The 18,630-nt window shown below is 54.4% G+C and overlaps 7 protein-coding genes across 7 annotated transcripts; 1 reads left to right on the top strand and 6 right to left on the bottom strand.

The window, feature by feature from the left end:
* Nucleotides 1–77: 77 nt before the first annotated feature.
* A1O1_01757 (uncharacterized protein) lies at nucleotides 78–3,836 on the top strand (the record flags this gene model as incomplete). The annotated part of the gene is made up of 1 exon (XM_007722669.1): nucleotides 78–3,836. One exon carries the CDS (start codon nucleotides 78–80, stop codon nucleotides 3,834–3,836), a length of 3,759 nt encoding a protein of 1,252 aa, XP_007720859.1.
* A 652-nt stretch (nucleotides 3,837–4,488) lies between these two features.
* A1O1_01756 (uncharacterized protein) lies at nucleotides 4,489–5,554 on the bottom strand (the record flags this gene model as incomplete). Its single annotated transcript, XM_007722668.1, has 2 exons — nucleotides 4,489–5,332; nucleotides 5,466–5,554. The coding sequence occupies 2 exons, from the start codon at nucleotides 5,552–5,554 to the stop codon at nucleotides 4,489–4,491; spliced, it is 933 nt and encodes a 310-aa protein (XP_007720858.1).
* A 1,283-nt stretch (nucleotides 5,555–6,837) lies between these two features.
* A1O1_01755 (uncharacterized protein) lies at nucleotides 6,838–8,036 on the bottom strand (the record flags this gene model as incomplete). Its single annotated transcript, XM_007722667.1, has 2 exons — nucleotides 6,838–7,616; nucleotides 7,667–8,036. The coding sequence occupies 2 exons, from the start codon at nucleotides 8,034–8,036 to the stop codon at nucleotides 6,838–6,840; spliced, it is 1,149 nt and encodes a 382-aa protein (XP_007720857.1).
* Nucleotides 8,037–9,517: 1,481 nt separating this feature from the next.
* On the bottom strand, nucleotides 9,518–10,234 carry A1O1_01754 (uncharacterized protein; the record flags this gene model as incomplete). The annotated part of the gene is made up of 1 exon (XM_007722666.1): nucleotides 9,518–10,234. The coding sequence occupies one exon, from the start codon at nucleotides 10,232–10,234 to the stop codon at nucleotides 9,518–9,520; it is 717 nt and encodes a 238-aa protein (XP_007720856.1).
* A 993-nt stretch (nucleotides 10,235–11,227) lies between these two features.
* Nucleotides 11,228–12,490, bottom strand: A1O1_01753 (uncharacterized protein; the record flags this gene model as incomplete). The annotated part of the gene is made up of 1 exon (XM_007722665.1): nucleotides 11,228–12,490. One exon carries the CDS (start codon nucleotides 12,488–12,490, stop codon nucleotides 11,228–11,230), a length of 1,263 nt encoding a protein of 420 aa, XP_007720855.1.
* A 2,061-nt stretch (nucleotides 12,491–14,551) lies between these two features.
* A1O1_01752 (CDP-diacylglycerol-inositol 3-phosphatidyltransferase) lies at nucleotides 14,552–15,556 on the bottom strand (the record flags this gene model as incomplete). The annotated part of the gene is made up of 3 exons (XM_007722664.1): nucleotides 14,552–14,935; nucleotides 14,996–15,372; nucleotides 15,418–15,556. The coding sequence occupies 3 exons, from the start codon at nucleotides 15,554–15,556 to the stop codon at nucleotides 14,552–14,554; spliced, it is 900 nt and encodes a 299-aa protein (XP_007720854.1).
* Nucleotides 15,557–16,328: 772 nt separating this feature from the next.
* A1O1_01751 (uncharacterized protein) lies at nucleotides 16,329–18,194 on the bottom strand (the record flags this gene model as incomplete). Its single annotated transcript, XM_007722663.1, has 2 exons — nucleotides 16,329–18,094; nucleotides 18,146–18,194. The coding sequence occupies 2 exons, from the start codon at nucleotides 18,192–18,194 to the stop codon at nucleotides 16,329–16,331; spliced, it is 1,815 nt and encodes a 604-aa protein (XP_007720853.1).
* Between the last annotated feature and the right edge of the window lie 436 nt (nucleotides 18,195–18,630).

Genomic DNA, 18,630 nt, shown 5'->3' with positions numbered 1-18,630 from the left:
GACGGTCGGTTGGCATTGTCGCTCTATAGATCTTGTTGTGCAGCCTGGATACATGTTCTCAACCATGAGTTATGACCATGGCGGGAAATGTCGAACCAGGAACCGACGCAGCCCCGATAAAGCCAGTGTCATCACTCCGATCACACTTTGAAGGTCTCAAGGTTCACCAAGCGCAGTCCGATGAGCGAGGAAGCGTTCCTGCATCTCCCCAGATCCTCAACCCCATCAATGGACAGTCGCCGGCTTCAACACTCCGTGCCTCGCTTGATTTACCCAGGCCGTCGTCGCCATGGACAGGAGGAGGAAATAATAGCTATGGTGGTTCACAGACCCCCGTTAAGGGAACAGAGTCTCCAAGCAAACCCGGCCACAAACGGCCCATGTCTATGCTCGTCCAACCCTCTCCTCAACTCACGCCTTCGGTCAAAATCGACTCTCCCAGGTCACCCCCACGCACATACTTTGACCGGAGTTCCTCAAGATCACCCGAACTGGTCGACAACACGGCGTTTGCGAAGGTCCGTGAATTTATCTCCCAACGTTCCAGCGCAACCTCCACCCGCCCTACCACTCCGCGGGCGGTGAGCGACGAACGATCCAGCACCGTGAGCATCGTGGGAAATGCAGATCCGGCTCGAGGACCCACAGGACTAAAATCGCCCGCGAGGCCGCCTCCTGTCAATCGGGCAGATAAACCGAAGATACCTACGAAGCCGAACGTGATTTCAATGCCCGGCGGCACTGGCCTCAATCCGGAAGCTCGCAGGCCCTCCTTTGAAGCTCGGATCTCGCCTTTCAGCACACCCCCTAGCAGCGAGGAGAGCTCTCCAGCGCGGAGCCCCGAATTGATACTCCCAAATCAGGCCTTTGAGGCAATATCGACGCCTAAGAAAGCGATGACACGAACCGCACCGTTCGTGTCGAGGGACCAAGGTGGGTCGGCATCAAAGGATGCGCGATCGCTGGGCTTCTCAAGCAAGCCAACCGTCTCAGAGAGGATAGATCCAAGAACGTTGGGGCTTCCCATACCCGATCCCCGACCACCAAGCCGAGGGACCACTCTTCCCTCGAGGGCGAGTACAGTTTCAGAGAAGACGTCGAGGGACCCTCGCGAGTTGGGTCTCTCCAGCATGAGGGCGGCGCCGCGTCATGTCTCTGAGTCAATTCGACGCATCCCTTCCCCTCCGCTAGCCCCTCCACAGCCTCCTCGACAGCAACATATCCGCGATCCTCGTCAGTTGGGCTTTTCCAGCCATCCCTCCGCCGAAATCGACTCGAGTGGCGAAGAAGTGCGGCCCGGTCTGCCTCCCAGAAGAAATATGCAGCCTCCACCGCGACCGTCCAATGAGTCCAAGTACGGCACAGCAAGGCCGGTCCCCTCGCCTAGCCATGTCGCCGCTCCTGACCGAAGTCATAAGCGGGTGGCTGCTGAACAGCTGTCCCGTGGTGCAGGGCCAGTAGACGCTCGATTCCCGCCCCCACCGAAACGAGCCAGTGTCGACGACGGCGACATTCTCCCAGCGACCAGGGCGCAGACGTTTGCCGGAGACTTTCCAACGCGGCCGTCGATAAAATCCCGCGCAACTGACTCGGATGATGCAGAGGAAGTCGCAGAGCAGCCTTCCACGGCGAAGTCGGAATATCCGGATTCGACACATACAAACCGACGACCCCCCTATGTCAAGGGTGGCTTATGGGAGATCAGCACTAAATCCGACTCCAGAACCATGGAAGTATGTGGAAGATACCTATGTACGGCCGGATACACCACCCGAGTCTTCGACATGTCCACTGGCGACCAAATTATGAACATCAACCATGGCGAGTCGGTCAAGGTCACAGCGGTGGCATTCAAGCCTGCCTTGGAGCTAACCAGTGAGGGATCTAGGTTATGGCTGGGTACTAATACCGGTGAATTGATGGAAGTGGATGTGGCCACGTCTACCATCATGAGCACGAATTCCTCTCATAACCGTCGAGAGATTGTTCACATACTCCGAAATCGGAGAGATCTGTGGACACTGGACGACGATGGCAAGCTCTTCGTGTGGGAAGCTGACGAGTCAGGAGTGCCGAACCTGAAATACAGCCATATCTCCCACAAGGTGCAAAAAGGACATTCGTGTTCAATGGCAATAAACGGGCAACTCTGGCTCGCGACTGGAAAGGAAATCCGGGTATACAATCCAGGGAACGACAACTCATTCATTGCCCTCAACAAACCGCTATCGCAACCGGGAAACCTGGACATCACCTGTGGGACCTACTCTAGTGAAAATGGAGGCAGGGCGTACTTTGGTCACATTGATGGACGAGTTAGCATTTACTCAACGAAGCACTATTCCCCAGTCGCAAACGTCAAAGCGAGCGACTACAAAATCAATGCCTTGTCCTTTGTGGGGGACAAGCTATGGGCAGCTTTCAAAACCGGCAAAGTGTACGTGTACGATACGTCGAGTTCCCCGTGGAAGGTCAAGAAGGATTGGAGAGCTCATAACGGGCCGGTCACCGAGATTATATTGGATCCGAGCAGTGTCTGGACATTGCAACAGTTGCAGGTGGTCACGATCGGGCACGACAATTTTGTCCGACCATGGGATGCGGCCCTCGAAGACGACTGGATTGAAACGGAGATGCAGGAACGGGACGTGGAATATTGCACCTTCCGGGAAGTGCGAGCCGCGGTTGTCACGTGGAATGCTGGGGCGTCGACGCCTTACGACTTGCGGAGCGAATTCATTGCCGACGCCATTCATGCGGCGGATCCGCCGGAGATACTGGTGTTTGGATTCCAAGAAGTGGTTGACCTGGAAGATCGGGCGGTGACGGCGAAGAGCATACTGGGATTTGGCAAGAAGAAGGACCCTGTCAAGGCGGAACAGCATCAAAGTCGAGTGTACCGCGAATGGCGCGACTATCTCAGCAAAATGATAAGTCGATATGTCCGCGACCGCCACGCCTACACCGAACTGCAAACGTCCAGCCTGATCGGCCTACTCCAATGCGTCTTCATACGGCAGGAAGAACGACCTCGGGTCCGCAACCTTCAAGCCGCCAGCATCAAGCTCGGGTTGAAGGGGCATTACGGCAACAAAGGAGCACTCGTGACCCGGTTCTTCCTGGAGGACAGCTCGCTTTGTTTCATCAACTGCCATCTAGCAGCGGGCCAGTCGCAGACGTCGCACCGCAACAACGACGTGGCCAGCATTCTGGAAGCCGAGGCCCTAGACCCGGAACCGGACCCAGACGTGCGCAGCTCGTTGTACATTGGTGGCGGCGACGGGGCCCAGATCCTCGACCATGAAATCTGCATTTTGAACGGCGACTTGAACTACCGAATCGACACGATCCCGCGCGACACGGTCATCAACATGATCAAACGCAACGAACTGAGCAAACTGCTGGAGCGGGACCAGATGATGGTCTCGCGCCGCCGCGTGTCCGGGTTCCGCCTGGCCGCCTTCACCGAGCTGCCCATCACGTTCGCCCCCACGTACAAATACGACGTCGGAAGCGACGAGTACGATTCTTCCGAGAAGAAACGGGCCCCGGCATGGTGTGATCGCCTGCTATACCGTGGGCCCGGGCGTGTCAAGCAAGTCGAATATCGCCGCCACGACGGCGTGCGCACCAGCGACCACCGGCCTGTCAGTGGGTTGTTCAAGCTACGTGTAAAAACCATCGATCCCGCCAAGAGGCGGAAGGTCAAGGAGGACTGTTTTGCTCGCTTCAAGGAGGTCAAACGCCGCATGGCGGAGAAGGCCAGCATCGAGTATCTCGTCGCCGTGCTGGGTCTGCCGGAGAGTGAGGCGCGGCGGTTGATTGCCGCCAATTAGATCAAGTAGGTGCCGGATAGCAGTGCAAGGAGCTGCTGCGGTGGATTGCCGTCTCAAGATTCCCTCCCGGGAAAGAAGTGAAATGAAATGAAATGAAATGATAGAATTCAAACACAGACTTGAACTTGGAACTTTGATCTTTGAACTTGGAGATTGGAGAATAGTGTTCACACCTGTTATCGTTTCAAATGAAGCCGAGCATGCAGGTAACTAGATCCAAACTGCGTGCGGTCGGTGTCCGTGGCAGTCATTGGCAGCAACGACACCACAACCAGCAACCAAGCAGCTCTGGTCACATGGATTTAGATTGGATTTCCTGGTTCTTGGTCTGGTCTGGTCTGGTCTGGTCTGGTACGAACGGAGGAACACGGTGGGAAACCAGAGATGGGATGTGAGAGTTGAGTGACCAAATCACGCCCAACTTGGTCACTCTTGAGAAGAATGATCATGATCGTCTACATGCTTATTAGACTCGAGTCAAAAAATCGGCATTCTTGAGCGCGATTGCTGCACTCTCAGGTAATATCAGTGTGCTCGCCCACCTCGTGTCATCATAACCCAGTCATCGTAAAGCAGCGTGCGTGACACTTGGACTTTGAAGTCGACGCCGCTGTCTGAGACCGCCACCGACCGACATACCTCAGGGATCGGCTTAGAAGTCTCCACCACCCATATCGTCGCCACCGCCATAGTCGCCGCCGTTATCAGCACCGTCCTGGTAGCCGTCTTGGTAGGCATCCTGCTCGCCATCATTGATGGCATCCGACAGAAGCATGCCGCCGAGCAAGCCACCGCCCACACCCAACGCAGCGGCACCACCGACACCCATACCGCCACCGCTGCGTCTCGGCGGTGCGGCAGCCCCGTAACCGCCGCCGTAGCCTCCGCCGTAGACCGGACCGGGAGGATAGCCGCCATAGCCTTGCTGGGGGTAGCCACCACCGTATCCAGGACCTGCGCCATAGCCTGCTTGGGGATAGCCGGGCTGACCGTAACCGTAGCCGCCGTGCTGTGCGGGATAACCATGCGACGAAGACGAGGTTTTGCCCAGCAGCTTGCCGAAGAATCCCTTAGATCGGCCAGCACTGTTGCTACTCTCGGGACGAGCAGGCAGCGGGCTTGGTGCGCCGGGATATCCGCCCTGGATGCCTGGGGTGCCTGTGCCTACTCTGGCTCCTGCTCCTGCTCCTGCTGCTCCAGGTGCAGTGCCAGAGTTGTAGTAGTCGTCGGCGGCGCCGCGGTCGCGCAGGTTCTCCTCTTCTTGCAGTCGTCGGGCGAGCTGTTCGTCTGTCTCGTTGGCGCGACGTTGGCTGCTGTACGGGTTGTTGGACTCGAGCGGTTGTTTGGTGTCGGAGACATGAGGGACATCCGGCCCCGCGGAGTAGGATGGAGGCGGGACACCGGGAGGTGCGTCTTCATGGCTGGAGTTGGGAGGTCGTGCGGGCTCAGTTGGTCTCTCCCATGTTGACTGTTTGGTGTAGAGGTTGACGTAGAACCTGAGGTCGAAAGCGAGTGAGTGTCAGTGGCGCGGCAATGAGATTTGAGTAATGGGTGGTACGCATGGGACGAAACAAAGAGAGCGGACGACGGGATGGGATCGCAGGTGCCAAAGACAACGCTCATACGTACCATTCTTTGTACTGGTCGCTGTAGACGGCTTTCCAGCCTTCCGGCACTTTAGGCGGCGGCGGGCCTGGAGGCGGTACGAAGTCGGCCATCAGATGCAGAGCTGTGTGAGATAAAGAGGGATTGGATCAGGAAGAGGGCGTGCAGCTATTGCAAGAGGGTTGGGAGTCTACCGCTTGAGGTAATTGACGGCAGAGCTGTCCTAAGTACTCTGTAGGGTGGCGGATGATGCCGTGGTGAAGGATAGTTGAGTTGCTAAATGAGGTGAAGTACAAGTACTATTAGTAGTAGTACTGTAAACGAGGATGGTGGAGAGTGTAGAGAGTAGAGAGCAGACACCGTCATCGGCTACGTACCTAGGTACATCATGTATGTGCTCGTACTACGTATATCACGCCGCCGGCTTCAAATTCCAATTGTGGCGCAGCTTCACTTCGCTTCACTTGGCCACAGTTCTAGAATCGCCCACCAAGGCATCCAGCATACCTGACATTCCATATGCCGGGAGCCAATGCCGGGGCATATGGCCATGTGAAACGAGCGTAAAGTTATAGTTCTCTGTATATTGTTGTTCTTGATCATGTCGTTCCCCAGCAGCAATTTGGGTCAATCCCTCCTTATCTCGACTATTTCTCTGATGTAGAGCTTGACACGACGATGCAATGGATGTCCAGATCCTCCTCTGGCAACCAAGACAAACCACAGCAATTGATTGCATGCCCACCCAGGACCCAATGCGATGGTATCCTGCATTGTCCAGCAGTCTTCATTCATACATCCTTAGAAGCAAGGTCGTGCTGTTGTTGTTCTCTCAAACGTGTATATTTCAGTCACTTCCTGTCGAAAAGACGCCTACCTAAGGCAGTCTTGCACAAATTCCATGTTCACCCCTTCAGGTCGTACACTCTCCCAGTAGGCGTGTGTAGCGATGGTGAAGTCACCATCCTTCTGTCACCATCTCTTTCTCGTTCATGCTGCCAGAAGTAGTGATAGAGGCAGTCGAAACCTTTGCGTGCTGTGTCCAGTCCAACCTAGCTCATCCATCTTGTGAGAAAGTGACGAGGCGCTTGGAGAGCGCATCATGACCTTACCAAGCCGGCATCTGGGCAGACGATGTGCTCCATACACGACGGTGATGCAATCATATTCAGCCATGGCTGGGATACGGGCCATAGCTTCTTGCCTGCTAGGTGCCGGCCATTGGGTTGCTGTACTGTCTCCAAAGAGATTGACATCTTACAGCTCTGCTCCTGGTTTGACGTTGAATTGCCTGCTGTAGCAGTGTAGAGGGCGATGATGGGTCTCTCATGCCGCCAATTAAAAATGTAGGTTCTCTGGTTCGTGCCGAAGCTCGACCAGGAGATTGGAGACATCCTCAAGTCTCTGGCGGAGTGGTGGCGGCTGGCGCAGATGGAGGATACAAGCACTGCCGAATATGTGAGATGACGTCCTGGACGTACTCACGGCCCTGAGGAAGCACACGGTCCATGTGCATGAAGTGGTGTGGAACTCCTCTAAACCTCCTTACAATGATTTTGTTGCCGGCTGCTTCCACCTTTTGGGCATATGCTTCGGCCTCATCTCTGAGAGGGTCAACCTCGGCCGTAGCCAAGTAGGTCAACGGCGCCAGATTGCTGAAGTCGGGCGCATTCATGGCATCCGCAAACCAGGAGATGTCCCTTCTCTGCTCTTTGGGTTTGGTAGGATGCTGGTTCGAGACGGAGATCCATTTGAAAGTGTCGAACCACTTCAACTTTTCCCAGTTGAGGAGTGGTGCCCATTCGGCCTCTCGCATGCTAGGCCAGGGGCTCATGTCCGGAGTGGCATATTTCCTCACATCACTGATGGTCGGAGTTCCAACGATGACGCCCTTCAACTTCTCACCCAACCCGCCGTCTCGAAAGAGATGGTTCAAGACGAGCGCGATGGTAGCACCGGAGGACTCCCCACCAAAGGTCATGTTCGCGGGATCGATGGAGAATGTCTTGTGATTACCAAGGATATGTGCCACTGCAGCCATGCCGTCCATGATTCCAATGGGGAAGGGATATTCGGGAATCAATCGATATTCGACGTCAATCACACAGCAGGGGACCGAAGCACAGATATGGTGGCAGATGTGCGCATCGGTCTCAAGGTCCCCTACGGCCCATCCTGTGAAAGTCAACACTTGGAAAACGCTTCGGACAGTAGGAACCACATACCCCCGCCGTGGAAGTTGAAATGAACCGGCCATACTTTGCGCTGTCCTGTCTCCTCCCCTGGAGGCACGTAAACTCGCACATTGATGTCTCCTGGATATTTGTCCCAACCCGGTACCTGCGTTTCTCCAATCCCACCGACACCGGTTGCGGGAGCTGCTGCGTAGGAGTATAGGGCCGAATAGTTCTGGCGGACGACGTTCAAATCCGTCGAGGTGGGAGGGCCATTGGCGATGTGGTCATTGTATAATTTGACAAAGGCGGGATCAAGGTGCTCGATGACGGACGGATGGATGGGATTGCGAAGGGGAATGCCAGGCGACTTGGGCCGCCCTTCGTGGGCTTCCTGCATTCGGAGATCGTGGGCATTCATGTTGGTGGCGGTTGTCGCATGATCAAGGTCACTCCGCCCGGCGTGTGCTGTATCGAGAAGGTCGAAAGGTGGCAGCGGTATTCACTGACTGCAATCTGATATAGAGCGACGCCGCATCATGATCGAGGAGAAAAGACGTGTCCCCGAATATGCAGGAAGAGTTCAAGGACAAGTAAGCTGCCGCTGCCGCTCGAGCTCGAGCTCGGAAGTCTCCCTCCAGGTCAGTCGGATTTTGTTGTGACCGCACTGACTACCTACCTACTATTGGGGCGAAGGAGATGGTTTGGGCGGGAGATGTGACCGGGGTAGCAGGGGGAATCGGGCAACAGTGATTGGGTCCAAAGTCCGATGGGGGATGGAGAATAAATGCAGTGTGAAGCGAAGATGGGATCGACTTGTTGTATCGCCTGCAGTGCAGTGTCGTCTGCCACTCTTTGGACCCAGTGGACCCAGTGGACTCTCTAGGCTCCCTAGGCTCCCTAGGCGTTTCCGGCAGGGAAAATGTCCGAGGCTCATTAGGGTCTAGAGAGGCTTCGGAGGCTTTGGAGGCCTAGTATGTTTTTGCGGTGGCTGTTCAAGACTGGACTTTGGGCTTTCGGAGATGATGAGAGGCACTGCACTGGCACTCTGTACACAGTACATACTACTAGCAGACATTGTCTCATCTCACCCTGCGGACTTCTCTGTCTTCTACACGGTCTACTATCATCCTTTGCTTTCTTCACTGACGTTGTGCCTCACCATTGTCATCTCCCGGCAGCGGCTGTGACTGGCGAAATCGGACCCTCTCCATGCTCCTGTGCCGCCTCCCTAGCGTTTCCTTCTCATCCCGTCTTCGAAACGGACCCTCGAGGTTGTCCTTTTGTGCAGCCCACCTTTCTTCTCCGGCGCAGACAACTCCTTTTACCCTCTGCCAACAGCTTGGCCTGCCCAATCAGATACGCTAGGACTGAGCCTGACGGCTTTCCTGGCGGGCTTTCCGGGTAAGAGCCAGGGGTCCCTATCCCCAGAGTGCTATGCTAAGGGGGTTTTGGTGATGCCTTAATAGGAGCTCCGCACATCCGATTCAAAAACGAGAATCATTTTGTCTCTGCACAAGTCATCTGCAATTCTCTTCACGTCCCACACAAACGATCGTCAACCAAGTGGTCATAGGGTCATGCAGCATCCATGATATCGACCTTTTGTGGCTTCGAGCCTGCGGTCCTCAGAATATGCACTCTCCTGCGGGCAAGCTTTTGGTGACAGCAAGCCCCATCTTGTATACCGACATCCAGGAGATTGATGATGGCCAACCTTGGTGGTTTCGGGCACAGTATTCACCAGACGAGTCCCCAGGAACAGTCTTGCCGCATATTCTCTGATCGGGGATCTCTCCAGCCCATTGCGTACGAGGTTTCCATCACAAGTCCAAGTCCCTTGACAACCTTCCTTCAGGACACAAGATGAGCTTTGCTGACTGTGGCTAGTTCCTCCTGTGGCTAGTTCCTCCTCTGACTGTGTGAGCCGATTGATCTCTCGCCGAAACGCACCCAGTCTCGGTTGTCTTCGTGTTGCCTGTCCTTCCACCATCCCTCGTCGCAGTCATAGCCGCAGACGTCTTTGTCCACTGGCAGTTGTCGCCTCAACGCCTCACAGTAGCTTTCCTCCTTGAACCACCACCCCTCAATTGGTTCCTGCTCCCAGCTCTCGGTCGCAAGCGGTGAGTGTCCATTGAGATCGAGCGTTGTGCAAGAGTGGATGACAGCGCGGATCTCGGCGGCCGTATAGACCTCAGCATATGACATGTCCAGGATTTTGCTGGCTATTCTGCTGGGCTGCAGTCCTTGCTCGTGGAGTTCCATGATGTATCGGCAGGTGCTGCCTTTGACAAGCATCCTGCCTGGCCCGTAGATTCTGAGGTAAGATGGATAAGCTCGCCTTCCCTCGACCGGCTGATACAAGTTGATGCCCGTGGTTCGAACGTCGGTTTCTCCTTCGCATAGGCACGTGTTTCTCGTCTTGTCGCCGTTGTCTTCTTCATCTTCGATATCCGGGTTTCCAGCAAACCACTCAGGTTTGAACACTTGCTCGCGGGGCCCATCCTTTTGCTTTTCTTCTCTCTGTGGTTTCCTGTTGGCACCACATTGCGGACGTGCGGATCTCCCCCGGATCATCTCTTGGTGGATGGAGAGAAAAGTCCATAACCTGCTAGGCATGGCGAAGGATCAGTACCTGGTGAGGCCACGTAACGGGGTCTGTGAGACAGCGCATGCGGCACGATTTTGAGAGGTGAGCACGAGTTCGATCAGAAGGCTTCAAATCGAGACAAGTTGGGAGAAGTTTCAGAACACACATTGATCTTCGGTCGCTGTACCTACATACGCACACGCGTCAGGCTTGCTTACCGATTGGTTTAGCAACATGCGACACTGTATGCCCGAACCAGGTTGACGGGCGAGAGTGAAGTGAAGCGACATGGTCAAGCAAACACAGGGAAGAGCTAGGCACCGGCAGACAGATACGCAGGCACCCGCCAGCGGTAGAGACAATTGTGAAGTTATAGCGTCTGCATTCTGTCTACCCAGGCTCATGTTGACTATGGGACGATTTGAAGGCTAGTCCATGTGGCTAACACGCCATAGGATCATGGTCTATCAAAATGGTATATCAGCTTACGAGTGTTTGAAATGAGTGCAATTGTTGGGAGCTACACCATGTGTATGAATTTTCAACCTGGCTATTGTTGCACCCAAGCACGGGATCCGAGCATTTTGTCTTAGCACCACCCCGGGCCATCAAACCCGGACTCGAAGGGACGTTCCTTTTCTTCGCCAGGCAGGTGAAAGTAGAAACAAGGAGAGCTAGTGATGGCTCATGTGAAAGCATGTTATGAGCAGACAACGTAAGCTCTAATCGACCCGGGCTTGTTTGGGGAGGGTTTTCCTTTTCTTTTCGCGCACTTCATAACGACTTCACAACGAGAGACGGGAGGTTGGTAGGTTGGTAAGTTGTAGGGTGTTGCGCCTTCTCCAGCATACAAACTTGTTGCGATGATGTCGAAAGCTTGGGTGAGTCCCCGTTGACCGCAAGGCAGTGGGAAATTGCAGGCGTACCACCTGTCCTTCACATGGCAGCTCTGAGTGCTGGTGTACCAGAATTCTTGCTTTCCAACTCAACCCCCTCTGGGCGTTGCCAGAAGAAGGCAACGTTCATTCCTGCTCGCTGTTCTGTGCAGTGTTCCGCGTCGAGCTAGGCAATGCGAACTTTCCCAGTAACTCGGCAACCTCTCGTCTTTCCACATCGGCCAACGCCATCCCCTCTCGTACCCTCTTGGAATGGCCTTCCAGCCGTTCGGCTGCAAGTGCCACGTCGTCAAGGATCTCTGTCGAAGCAGTGAGATATGTGCCGACATGGCGAAAGAAGCGGGACATCTTGACCACTGGAATGGCGCCTGCCTCGATGGCGGTCATATACTCTTTGACTTCTGCCATCCAGTCTTTCAGAGTTCGAGATTGTTCGGCCAGAGTAAACGTGGAGAAGGTGCGCGACGAGCGGAGGACTGGCCAGTTGCCATGAGGGTGATTTATGACTGCCTTCTTGGAGGTGACAGGATCAGCAACTGCGGTAGTAGAGGTGGTGGCCGGTTGTGAAGCGGCAAGCTGCATTTGGTCGATATTGTCTCGCTCGGCGCTGTTATCGTTGGAATCAATCCTATGGCTGACCTTCTGGCGTTTTGTCTGAGCCGGCTGGTCCTCGTTGAGAGCAACATTACCATTTGGTCGTCTCTTGCTGGAAGATGTGCCCTTGAGTGGTCGCGTCGGTGCAAGCTGCCTTGTTTTCGCCATTCGACTAGATGGTGGGATTTGGTGGTCGACAATATCCCCATCGCCATCGCCAGCACCCTCAAGCTCGGCACCCGCTGCAAGAACTTCGCCGGGAAGGGCAGTGCCATTGGGCGCGTCCTGTTTAGGCTGCTTCTTTGGGCGAGCACCTGAAGGACCATCATTGAAGGATTGTTCTTGATCGCCAAACCCTTGCGGTTCGTACAGACTTTCAATGTCATGCAGGGGCTGTCTGCACAGCGGCTTGCTGTTACGGCTGCGAGAGAGATTGCTGTCTTCATCATCGCTGTCGTCTTCTTCGTCTTCGTCATCCTCACCCTCACCATCGCTGCTATCATCACTATCGTCCTCATTGTCATGGTCTTCCTCATCCTCCTCCTCGTCTGTACCGTGGTATTCAACAACAGCTTCATCGGCACGAGGTGCTTCTGGGCCGCGGCTGGAGAAGACTGGGTAATAGCAATTCTCGTGCCACGTGTGTTCGATTTCTGGGCTGCCGGTCTCGGTCATATCGGTCATCTCGGCCAAGCCGATGTCGTGATAAGTTACAGGATCGCCAGCCTGGTGTCGTAGATCTTCTTCGACTGGCTCCTTTTCCAGTGTGCTAGTTGGGTATTCCTTCGTCAACATTTTCATTTGCTTCCGTCTTCTGTTGTAGGCTCGACGGCTCTTTTTGGCCCTGTCTGGGTGTCTTTTCCTGCAGGCTGCCCAGTGGCTCATAAAACTAGAAGGTGGAGCCTCAACAGATGCGATGAAAGGGATTGATCCTAAGAAAGTCACAGTCAGAGGGGAAAGCAAATGATTTGAGTCACAGTCAGTGGAAAAGAGCAGGACGAGGGTTCAGATATGTGTGTCGAAGTATTCTGCGTCCCTTCTCATGGGCAGTGGACACAATGTAACACTGAGGCAGCCGTGAGATAAGTCTGAAACACAGCCAGACCAAGAGTGACAAACAAACAATCTTGAGGTGAAGGTGAAGGTGCAAGCCAGGCCAGATGAGATTCCATGGACGCTTGCCGTCGAATACGTCCAACTTCAAGGAAGCAACCACGTTCTGCTGGACTCACCACGCGACTCATCTGATTTCATGATGTCCTCTGCCGGTACAAAGTGCAAGTCCTGCTCAACACCAGTCCGATACTGATAGTAGCGGTCGGATGTGAAAGGAAGCGACAGTCAAGGACGGCGGGAGGAGCAGAGCGCGGCTAGAAATCCTGCAGGTTACCTGGGTACTTGTACCTAAGGTAGGTAGTGTATGCTCACCTCGCCTGGTCCTATCAGAGCTAGACAGCAGAAGATGATCGCGGGCGGAAGCCAACCCACTGGAGACCGTCCAGTTCAGAATAGAAAAGGATGAGGCAAGTATGAGAATGGAATCCAAGTCTGCAGTATCCAGGAGACAATCCACCGAGAACCTGTGTCGTCGTCGTTGAAGATCTGACCTAGCAGCCGGGAAGCTGCTTTCAAGACGTCTCAACACATCGGGTGGTTCAATCTTGGGACCCAGCCGAGCCTGCGCACAACTTCCATGCCCAGACCTGGTATGTTCCATTATCTTACATGTAGGTATATGTAGGGAGATGATCCGTGGCTGTCGGTGCCGGCAGTATGCGGAAAGATTTATGCTGTAGCTATAATAGCAGGATGCCAGCAGGGCTGGTTATTCCCCCAAGATCCCTGCTACGCCAACCATATGGGGCTTGGTAGATCGTAACGGGGACCAGAAACGTCTGAGGGGAGGCCGGTGCAGCGATGGGTCTCTGTATATCAAGAAGGGAATATGCTGGGTTCCTCGAGAGCAAACAATACGGATGCGGATGGCCAGCAAATATGCTCAGTCTCAAGCACAATCAAAGCCGTTGCATAATGACGAGTCAGCCGGTCTGCTACTCGGATCAAGCTATGGTGAATGTCGACACTAGTATCCCTGAGGAGGCGATCTTGATGGAATTGCTTGCATGATATGGCGATGTTCGCTTCTTCCTGCCGCGTTTCAGGGGCTGAAATTGCGGACCACCACTGCAGGACGAGCCCCTTTTCTCTTGGTCAGCAAGGCTGAGGCTACAAAGGGAGCTGTCGGGTGAAACCTGAGTTCTGAGTCCAGTTAGTCATAGTAATCGAATGGCGCGGATCAGCTCATATTGGTGCCTATGCGGAGTTCCTGAACAGAGACACAGAAATTGTGAGAATAAAAGGGCAATGCTGTCCGAGACAGTAACAAAAGTGCAAGGGTCCCCAGACACATAGTTGAGGACATTCTCCCTGCAAAGTCAAATTCCAGTCTATTCCAATCCTCAAAGAGTACAAGCATTACGTGCTGTGCAGCACAGTTCGCAGCACCAGAAGTCACCCAAGAAAAGCTCGACGCCAAACTGCCAATCACTCTGGTCAAAAGAGACATAAACCGGGTAACAAAACTTCGGCCTCCATGTTGTACAGATGGAGGCAAAGTAGTCAGGCAGTTGAATGCAAATCTTCTCGCACAAAACACCCCAGCAACAGCCTACCATGGTCGCGCCAGAAACACCAACGCTCGTCCATGTTTCCCACTTCCTCTGCCATGCAGGCTTTGACAGCGGTGAAGATTGTTGTCCCTCGAAAAAGTAGTCGACAATTCCACTCATCAGCATCCCTCCTCTGGCAACTTGAGTGTGGCTAGAGCGATCAAGACATATTCTCCCCCCGATCGCTTCACGCCCTCTTCTTGCCCGCCACGATCCCGGCTTTTCTTCTCGCGGCAATGTCTCCCTCTCCCAACCATTTGCTCGCCTTCACCAGCTGGATCACATTGATGATCTGCTTGCCGAACATGACGGGGAAGCTGACGCCGGCCAAAATCCACGGTATTGTACTGTCCATCTTGTTGGCGCGGGCCATCTCCAGCGCTCCAGCGCTCCAGGGATTTGCAAACAGGGTGCTCGGTTTCGGGTGCGCCGGGGAGCCAGGCTGAGCGGATATTGGGGCGCTCTGGGGTGTAAGTAGCAACGAAGGAGACAGAAGAGGCGAGGAGAAGGAGAGCAGGTAGAGCGCGATGAAGAAAAGTTCGTTGAGGGCGCAAAACAAAAACAGGACAGTCTGCACCGGTGTCAGTTCACTCAATCAAGCACTGCAGTCCCATCCACAGGCTCCACATACCCTGTTCGTATAGTAAAGGTGGAGGATATAGCTCCTGCTCGCTTCCACCTTCTTGTGACTCTGCCTGCTCGATCCCATGGTCAAGCTTGCGTACATGTGGATGTAGTGGCTGGCAAGGTCCAAACTGATCAAGCCTTGGAAGACGATGGACCATCTTGGGAACGCCGAGGCCAGGAAAACCAGCAGACAAGAGGTGGTGCACCGGTCGGTGACCATGTCCAGCACCGCACCGAACGTGGTGGACTGATTATACCGCCGCGCCGCCAGCCCGTCGGCGGCGTCCAGAATACAGGAAAAGCTGTAGAGGCCCGAGCATGTTCGCGGGTGTAGGGGCATATAGTAGAGGGAAGCGATCGCCAGGACGATTCGCGTGTAGCCTGCAATCTGTCAGCTGTGAAGTGCAGGCAGATTTCAGGACATACCGATGATATTCGGAATGAAAAGGAAGATGTTTTCCTGTTCAACTAGTTCTGCTTCAATCCTTTCCAGCGCGGCATTCGCCTTCGCCTTCGCATGACCGTTGGCCGGCAGGTCTTGTTTCTCCCCCTGCTTCTCCTCCATCGTTCCGTGTTCGGGGTGGGGAGGGCCAATGTGCGACGGGGTTCAGAAGGGACCTATCTGCGTCCGAGGCGCTGCAATATCTGCTCGAGGACGCTGCGCTCGACGTAGGGGTTTCGCAAAGGCTGTAGTTGTGAGATTGAGGTCCAAAACACAGTTCTGGCAGAAAAGGCTGGCTGATAAGGAGCTCCAAGCACTGATAAAGGGTTCCGCCTAGCGGGCTGAGGATTCTTTTTCGGGTGATGAGGTTGGAACTTCGGCTTGCTGCGCGGGAGTCGTCGGTTGCGTACTTTCGGGTAAGATGGTGCTGGTAGTCAACAGCGGTCAAGTCGTTTGCGTAAGAAGGATCAGTGGGACGGGTGGTAAAGAGCGTTTTGTGTTTATTCATCCCGCTACAGTCCAGCAAACGGTGGGCGAGGGTTCAGGAGGTACTGTAGTAGGTCTTGTCAGTCCGGAACGGCGGATCTCGTACGGACGAATCGTTCCTCACCCCGGATTTGCTCTTCACCTCAGTAGTATTCGACGATCTCGTTACTTACTACGTACTCAGCAATACTATAAGGCATATACGGTAAGGTAGCTACCTACCTGTACCTTAGCTACGTTCACACTTCCTGTTAGATACCATGAGGCCAGCTAACGTGCCGCACTGATATCACCTCACGTTTGATTGTCCATGTCAATACTGTGGCAGTATGCGTAACAACTGCACTCCTCCGAAGCTACCAGGTTGCATCAATACATTGGATGTATACAGTATCTGCCCTGAACACAACTACCGCCGTCTGCTCCGAGGATCTGCGGCACTTTGTCGCTTATAGTCACGGCTTTCCTTCGTGCGCAGACTTCCAAGGCCCCCCTCCTGCCGTCGCTCCCATCCTCCCATTCGCACGACCAGACAAGTGGCATTGTCGCCTTCTGTCGAGACCTCCGTTGCGAAGTTGACCACATCCCTGGCCGCTTGCTCTGGGGTCCTGGCCTCTTTCACAATATCTACCACCTCTTGGTCATCGAGAGTCCCCGAAACCCCGTCCGACATCAAGACCATGAACGAATACTCCGCCGGGCCCAGTTCAACTCTCTTGATCTCGGGTTCGGCGCTGACGCCAATGCGCTTGGACGCGATATCTCCGAATGCACGGGTGTTGGCGAGTCCGGAGATTCTCTCTTCGCCGAAAGAATCGGTTACGAATGTTGCCGCGTACCTCCTCAGTCTATTGCTTTCCACAGGCGACGATGGGTGATGGTTGGTAGTCAGAGGTATCGCCGCCCCAGTGGCCGTAGAGCAGAGCAGGATTCTCGTATCTCCGACGTGGGCAACCAGCACCGATGATGTCGTAGCAGGGTTCCAGAACGGCGTTGGCGAAGGAGTCGAAACCAATGCCACACTACAAGTACTGCCACCTTTGAACCTCGCGGGCCCGCCAACGTAAGATGCGACTTTGCTGGGCTCGCCTAGTATTTCTCCTTCATTCAATGGCCTTTCTGCCCGGGTATTGTCCCTGGTCTGGGAGTCTTTCGCGGCCTGTGCGGCAACGAAGTCATAGTCGGCTTTCAAGAAGGCGTAGGTGATGACTTCTTCAATGGCAGCGCCGCACTCCACATCTTTGCCGCTTTCTTTCATCGGGACGGACTCTTCTCCTGATTTCTGATACCCGTTGTATATGGAGAAATACTCCGGTCTGAATCGACGGAAATAGCCACCAACAAGATCCTTCCATTTCTTGGTCAAGTCCTCTTCCAGAGCCTGGATCTTCTCTTTGGTTGCGTACTGAATCAACGGCGGGTCTCCGGGATAAGGAGAATTGGTTTCCGATACAGATCCTTTTGCAGCCCCCCTACTCGATCGACTCATTCGAGACGGTTCATCCTTCCTGAATTTGACTGAGTCCAACACTGCTTTGGCTTGCTCTTGTTGCTCGACATCGTTCTCGTCTAGGGCTTGTGCTACTCCTTCTTTTCCTTGGTCATGTCTCCGCAGGCTGGACCGGAGCCCGAAAGAATTGGCCGAGTTTTCAATGTATTCGTGAAGTCTCTCCCTGAGGAAATCGCTACACTCCGCCCCGCCGTGGCCGTCAAAGATAGCAAAGTAGAAGACCTGAGGGTCGCCAGAAGCACCGTCGGCCGATGTGCCCTCCCGAGACCTTGTCTTCATTGTTATTGACGGTGGTGGTCTTTTTGCGAATGCCGGAAGCTCGATGATCCCTGCCTGGTGCGAGTCTTCATTGTAGGGTCGACTGCCCCGGGACACCGCAGCACCATAATGATGTTTCGCGCTCCGGAGGGGTATTCGCACCACGGTCGTGTCTCGTGAAACTGACGGGTGGGCTGCGGGAGCCGATCTGCCATCCGGCGAGTGTGGCGTCGTGTCTTTGCTAGAAAACTTATGGGCGAGGCCTGTCAGGGAACGTGAATCTGGATGAAGGGAGGATGAGGGTAGGTTGGTGACGAAATAGTCGTGAAACGGGCGCCGCTGCGAAGGGGACCCGACTCGCGTCCGCGTGTGAGGGCGTGTTTGTCGAATGAACGTCGATAGGAGGTCTAGCTGTAGTCAGACACCACTCTCGAGGACAAGGAAGAAGGATGAAGTACCATAATAGCACTCGGTTGAAGGACGCAGCACTCGGCTGCCGTAGGACATGGCTGCAGACAACGCTCTCCGAGCTTGCCATAGTATTATGGTTGTGTCGACGGTCTCCTCAAAAGACGAGCCAGAATTACCATCTTCGAAAGAGAAGAGCAGAAAAGGCAATGAGGATAACCTTGGAGCGTGCTTGCTATCTCGACGAGGAGAAGCGAAGCGGGCAATGGGCGGACGTGTGCTGTAGTAGTACGTAGGTAGTTGACGTTTATCGACCCTTTTAGTCTTATTCTGCGAGGACAAGCTTGTCATCCGCTGGCGAAAACAGGCGAGCTCGCCAACAACCCGAATCAACGGTCCAAATAGACAAAATAGACAAAATAGACAAAATATAGTGCGAGCCGTCTCTTCTATAGGACGCAATCAGAATCCACGCTCCCTCAGGCCTTTTCGAACTACCTGAGGTGTGTACCTCAAGCTACTAAACATACCAGCA

The sequence above is a fragment of the Capronia coronata genome, assembly GCF_000585585.1.
Source record: "Capronia coronata CBS 617.96 chromosome Unknown acBCG-supercont1.2, whole genome shotgun sequence".
Lineage (NCBI taxonomy): Eukaryota > Fungi > Ascomycota > Eurotiomycetes > Chaetothyriales > Herpotrichiellaceae > Capronia > Capronia coronata.
This window is presented reverse-complemented; position numbering and strand designations above follow the sequence as displayed.